The sequence below is a fragment of the Microtus ochrogaster genome, unplaced genomic scaffold (genome assembly GCF_000317375.1).
Source record: "Microtus ochrogaster isolate Prairie Vole_2 unplaced genomic scaffold, MicOch1.0 UNK14, whole genome shotgun sequence".
Classification (NCBI taxonomy): Eukaryota; Metazoa; Chordata; class Mammalia; order Rodentia; family Cricetidae; genus Microtus; species Microtus ochrogaster.
This window is the reverse complement of record NW_004949112.1, coordinates 1,336,950-1,342,886: the sequence shown is the minus strand read 5'-3', so window position 1 is coordinate 1,342,886 and position 5,937 is coordinate 1,336,950. Positions and strand designations below refer to the sequence as shown.

General features: G+C 51.5%; 1 protein-coding gene across 1 annotated transcript in view; it reads left to right on the top strand.

The window, feature by feature from the left end:
* Positions 1 to 1,031: 1,031 nt before the first annotated feature.
* The window catches only part of Kdelr1 (KDEL endoplasmic reticulum protein retention receptor 1), an 8,869-nt gene continuing 3,963 nt past the window's right edge, over positions 1,032 to 5,937 (top strand). The window contains exons 1-3 of the mRNA XM_005366767.2: positions 1,032 to 1,604; positions 2,228 to 2,328; positions 2,617 to 2,775. Of these exons, the coding sequence (XP_005366824.1) occupies positions 1,514 to 1,604; positions 2,228 to 2,328; positions 2,617 to 2,775 (351 nt within the window). The 5' untranslated portion in view covers positions 1,032 to 1,513. The remainder of the gene's footprint in view (positions 1,605 to 2,227; positions 2,329 to 2,616; positions 2,776 to 5,937) is intronic.

Below are 5,937 nucleotides of genomic sequence, written 5' to 3'. Positions count from 1 at the left end.
GCCCCAGAGGCAAGGTGCAAGCAAGCTGGATGTCTGTCATGGAGCCAGTAGTTTAGACTCCCAAGTCTCTTATCCCTTGGAATCAGATGTCCAAATGCTAGCTCACCTCCGTTAGACCCAGCAGACAGGAGCCTAGTCTCCCCCCTCCCCCGAACTGGGGTCAGATCCCAGTCCTCCCACCTCAGCCTACAGCCCTCTTCCTATGGCACTGGATTCCCGGTTCCTTCCTCTCTCCGACCCCAGCACTCTTTCCTGTGACCCAGGCATTTAAATCCTAGCCATCCTCCCTCAGAACCAGGGGTCCAGACCCTCCCAGAATTTCAACCCTTGGCTCTCCTCTATCAAACTTGGGGGGTCCAATGCCTGGCCCTTTCTTTCAGAACTAGGATTCTAGATACCAGCCTTCCTTCCTTAGATGGCAGGTCCGGGCCCTCGCCCTTCTCCCTCGTGCTAGGGTCCAGATTCTGAGCAAGTCCTTCACTGAGGGACCAGATGATCTCTCACAGCCATGAGAGCTCAGTCCCGCTCTGCCACAGACACATCTCTCCTCATACCCTACCTTTGAGCTTCCATCTTGCCTCTGGGAGGGCAGTCCTTAGGTTCTGTTATACTGGAAGGAGTGTGCTTCAGCACTCCTGGACCCCTGAGTATGGATGCTGGGGGTGGGGAAGAGGGGGTGTGGACGCTGGGACCAAGGCCTGTAACTATCTTATCAGACTTCCTGTTTCTTGTGTCCTAAGATCTGGGAGGACATGGGTGATGCGGACTGCTTCTGAACAAGCCAGGCCCTGACGTTTGAGTCTTGAAGGAGAACGGGATTGTGGCTGTAGGTTAGAATGTTGAGTAATACAGGGATTGCCAAGAAAGGGATTGTAGAGGCAGTAGGCTGGGTGTGGCAGGAGGGCCTGGCTCTTCTCACTGAATTGGACCTAGAGAACACCAAGAAAGCCAGAAATCTACCCTCTTAATCTCCAAGATTATTGTTGTTGTTGTCATTACTATTAGTAGTATTAGTATTAATAATTTGTGGGGGAATGGATTGTCATTATGGAGCCCTGGGCCTGTAACTGTGGATCGCTCTGCTTCATCTTCCCAGTGCTAAGATTTCGGGTTGCACCATCACCCTTGGCAGCTCCAGGATCTTTAGCGTTCAGAACTCAAGCGCTGCTAAAGGCGGGGAGTGTGGGATTCTAGATTAGTAGAAGGCAGAGGACAGTTTATTCGGCACGACTATGCAAGGCAGGTGGCGTGCGACAGGGGGTGCCAGAGAGCCAACCCGCCTTCGGGGTGGAGCTCCAGCCCAGACTCCTCCCTTTCCACCCTTGGCCCTCCTCCCTTTTCTCCCTGCCAGCTCTGCCACCAGCTCCGGCCTCGGCTCACCTCCCAGAGCCCCCTCCCCGGAGCTGAGCTACCGAAGGGCTCCCCTCCCGCCCTCAGCCCAGCAGCACCGCAGCTCCGGGGCAGCCCGGTTGGCCAACCTTCCCCCAGCTCAGTCAGCCCGAGCTCCCCAGTCATGAACCTCTTCCGATTCCTGGGAGACCTCTCCCACCTCCTAGCCATCATCTTGTTACTGCTCAAAATCTGGAAGTCCCGATCGTGTGCGGGTGAGAGCCCCCGCCCCGCGGAGAGGGGGCGGGAGCGGGCCGCCCCGGGGCACCGGGAAGGCAGAAGCTCGGCAGGACAGAGTCCTCCCGGACTGCCTGCTGGGTATCCTTCTAGATCTAGGGTCACTAGGGGGTCAGCTTCTTTCCCTAGACTAAGGGGTGCACAGAGTTTGGTGGGGGTGGTTTCGGGTGCTCAGCTCAACCTTCTGCAGCACCCTTTGGGACAGCTATGGGTGTTCCGGGGCCGGGAACCAGGAGCCATGGCAGGCGGGGAGGTGGCTGGGAGTTGGTGACGTGGACTGTAAAGGCCAGGAAGGGAGCGGGAGGAAGGTGACTGGCTGAGAGGTTGAAGTCAGGCAGGGCTCTCCCTAGGTCCCAACGTCGGTCCAGACTATCAGGAGACCCTGAAGGAGACAAGGGTTCCAGCGAGGCCTAGCCTGGGACGGAGCCTCGGTCTGTAGTATTATTGGGGCCGGCTGCCCCCTGGCTGTGGGTGGTGGGAAAGGGCCGTGCTCAGGCTTCAAGGCCTTTGGGGAGTCGGCCCAGGCCCTGCACTTCAGTTTATTGTCCAAGTAGCCCACCTCAGCTCCCCGTACCCTTCCCTTGTTCTCTGTCTCAACCAGGCATTTCAGGGAAGAGCCAGGTCCTGTTTGCTGTGGTGTTTACTGCCCGATACCTGGACCTGTTCACCAACTACATTTCACTCTACAACACCTGCATGAAGGTAGACCTGCAGTCAGCGCCCCCTGTGGCAGGGTTCCAGGCCAGGGGTCAGAGAGGGAGCCCCAAAGAGGCTTGGGCCTGGAGCTCTGGTCTGAGGGAGGAGAGCTGGGGTCTGGACATCTGGGTCTAAGCATGGAAGACTGATGTCTAGACATTTGGTCATGAAGGAAAGGAGCTGGGTGGGGTCTGGACCTCTGGTTTGAGGGAGGTAGGCTGGGAACTGGATGGAGACCCCACTGTAGTGGGAGGCCCCACTGTAGTGAGCTGCCCTGTCACCCTCTCTCATCAGGTGGTCTACATAGCTTGTTCCTTTACCACGGTGTGGATGATCTACAGCAAGTTCAAAGCTACTTACGACGGGAACCACGACACTTTCCGCGTGGAGTTCCTCGTTGTTCCCACAGCTATTCTGGCATTCCTGGTCAACCATGACTTCACCCCTCTGGAGGTGGGTTTCAGCGGGACCGCGGTGGTCGGGTGGAGTGGCAGCTGACAGCAGACCCTCTCAGCTGTTTCCCTCTGCAGGAGCCCCACGCTCAGCCTAGGTTCAGGGCAGGTAATGCCCTGTGCAGCTCTGTGCGGTTAACATACAGCAGCAGGCTAAGTTCATACAGAGTGGTACCCCATGGTTAGACGAGGAAACTGATCCTTCTGTCGTCTGAACGCCAAGGATGCCCAGTTCAGTACGAATGGGGAGCAGGACTCTAGAGTGAAGCTCCTTGAACTTGAATCCCAGATCTACGTCTTATTTTTTTATTTTTTCCCCCCAAGAAGTGTTGGAGAGGGCTGGAGAGATGGCTCAGAGGTTAAGAGCACTGACTGCTCTTCCAGAGGTCCAGAGTTCAATTCCCAGCAACCACGTGGTGGCTTACAGCTATCTATAATGAGACCTGGCGCCCCCTTCTGGCTTGCAGGCACACGTGGAAGGAATGCTATACACATAATAAATAAATAAATATTAAAAAAAAAAGTGTTGGAGATAAAGTCTGGGGCCTTGTGCGTGCTAGGCCAGTGTATTGCCCTTGAACCACAATACCAGCCATTGGTCTTTTGAGATAGCGGCTTACTGTGGCTCAAAGGCTGGCCTGGAACCCAGTCCTCTTGCTTCAGTGCCTGGATTATAGGGCTATGCTACATCTCCTGACTGGGAGCTCCTATTTTTACTATAATGAATTCAGCCTGTGACTTGTCCTTCTATGCCTCAGTTTCCCTACTATGAAATGGGTCATGTAAGAGTTACTGAGTTCAAATTGGTTGTATGAAGACAAAGAGGCTCTGGAGTTGATAGACAGGAATTGGAAGCTTGCCTCTTTAACTGGACAGTGGTAGGACTGAGGGCAAATGTATGCCTGTGTTTTTTGTAAAATGGAAATCGGGGGCTGCAGAGATGGCTCAGCCATTAGATGCTAACAACTAAAAGGACACACAACCAAGAAGACAAAATGAAGAAGTCAGTCCCTACTTCTTAGCATCCTTTTCTGGGGTGCAGGATAGAGCCTGGGCCTGTGCCCTCAGAGCGCCCCGGCCCTCTTAGCTGTATGGAGGTTAATGTATAGAGTGGTGTCTGGCGTGAGATGGGAAGGACTGGCCGGTGCCCTTGTGTGTGACACCTTCCACCTCGAGGTGTTGACTGTTTTGGTTTTTACCCTTTGGTTGGGTCTGTATATTATGCTCCTCAGAGGACTTTTCGGAGGGCATGTGCTAAGCCGGCAGGTCGTGCCCCATGGGCTGGAGGGCACCATCAACTGAAGCACTCTCTCTGCGGCGCACCTGTCTCACAGGCAGCCTGCCCTGGGTGTCAGTTATGCCGAGTTTTCAACAGAAGCTGCAGTTTGGTACTCAGAAAAGTTATAAACTTCAGAGTTTTAGCCATATATTCGAAATATATTTCTTTTTTCTTTTAAAATTACCAATGTCAGCTATATTTCAGTCTGTCATGGTGGGGTACTGGAAAAAGTCTTTTCTTTTCCCCTTTTGGTTTTTTGTTTGTTTGTTTTCGAGACAGGGTTTCTCTGCGTAACAGTCCTAGCTGTCCTGGATCTAGCTCTTGTAGATCAGGCTGGCCTCAAACTCACAGAGATCTGCCTGCCTCTGCCTCCCAAGTTTGTGTGCTGGGATTAAAGGTGTGCGCCCAGTTGACAAAGTTTTCCATTAGCAATGACTGAACCTTGGATAAACCCCATTGGCTATGATATTGCCAATTTGCAAACTGTGTTTCTAAAAGCAATGTGCAGGCTAAAGCCAACCTGGCCCATGGGGAGAGTGGCTGTTGTGCTGGGAGAGCCCGGGACTGGGCTCCAGCCTCTGACTGGGCATTACCTGAATGCCGATGTATTCTCTGCCACAGTCAAGCTAGGGTTACTGGACTCATTTTGCAGGCAGGGAGACTGACTGAAGTGGGGTAGGCATAGGGGTGATTGTTTTCTGAGTCTGTGCTAGTCAGTGGTGTGCTCTAAAAGTTATGTTTCACCCAGAGAATGAAAAATGACTTTTTTTTTTTTTTTTTTGAGACAGGGTTCCTTGTATAGCCTTGACTGTCATGGAACTCACTATGTAGACCAGGCTGGCCTTGAACTCACAGAGATCTGCCTGCCTCTGCAACCTGAGTGGTGGGATTAAAGGTGTGCACCACTACTGCCCCGCTGAAAAATAACTTTTTGAGACTAGATTTTGCTGTGTGTAGGCCAGAATGGCTATAAGTTGAAAAAATACTCTTGCTTCAGCCTCCTAAGTGCTGGGATTACAAGCCTGTACCACCACACCTAGTCTGAAAATACTCTTTAAAAAAAAATTCCAGCTCTCTGGCTGGGTTCAGTGTTATATGTCTTTAATTCCAGTACTCAGGAGGCAGAAGTAGTGATCTCAGTGAGTGTGAGTCCAACCTGGTCTACATAGTGAGTTCCAGGCCAGCTAAGAACACATAGTGAGACTCCGCCTCAGAAATGAGTGAGCGAATGAATGAATGAATGAATGATAAAATAAAAAACAAAATAAAGTTTAGATCTTAGGGCTGGAGATAGCTCAGCAGTTAGAGCACTCCCTGATGTTGCAGAATTTGACTCCCAGGACCTGATACATACTATACAGCTCACAGCTGCCTATAAACATAGCTCCAGGGTCCTATGCCTTTTTCTGGCCTCCACAGGCACCCACTGTATATGTGGCATTCACTTATATAGACATGTAGACATATATATAAATAAAAATAAAAACAAATCTTAAAAAGAAATTCAGGGGACTGGAGAGAGATGGCCAGCATTAGAGCATTTTCAGAAGAATGTCGTTCAGTTTCTAAATACACATACATGTGTTTGATCGCAGTTCTCTAACTCAAGTTCTAGGGGACCTAACACCCTTTTCTGACCTCTGTGAGAACTACACATGGACATAGTGCGCGTACTTACCTGCGGGCAAAGCAGTCATACACATAAATTTTAAAAAACTTAGCTGGGCATGGTGGTTCATGTTTTTAATCCCAGCATTCTGGAAGCTGAGGCAGGTGGATCTTGGTTCAAGGATAGCCAGCCTGGCCTGCATGAGTCTGTCTCCCTCTCCCTCATCTTACACACACACACACACACACACACACACACACACACACACACACACA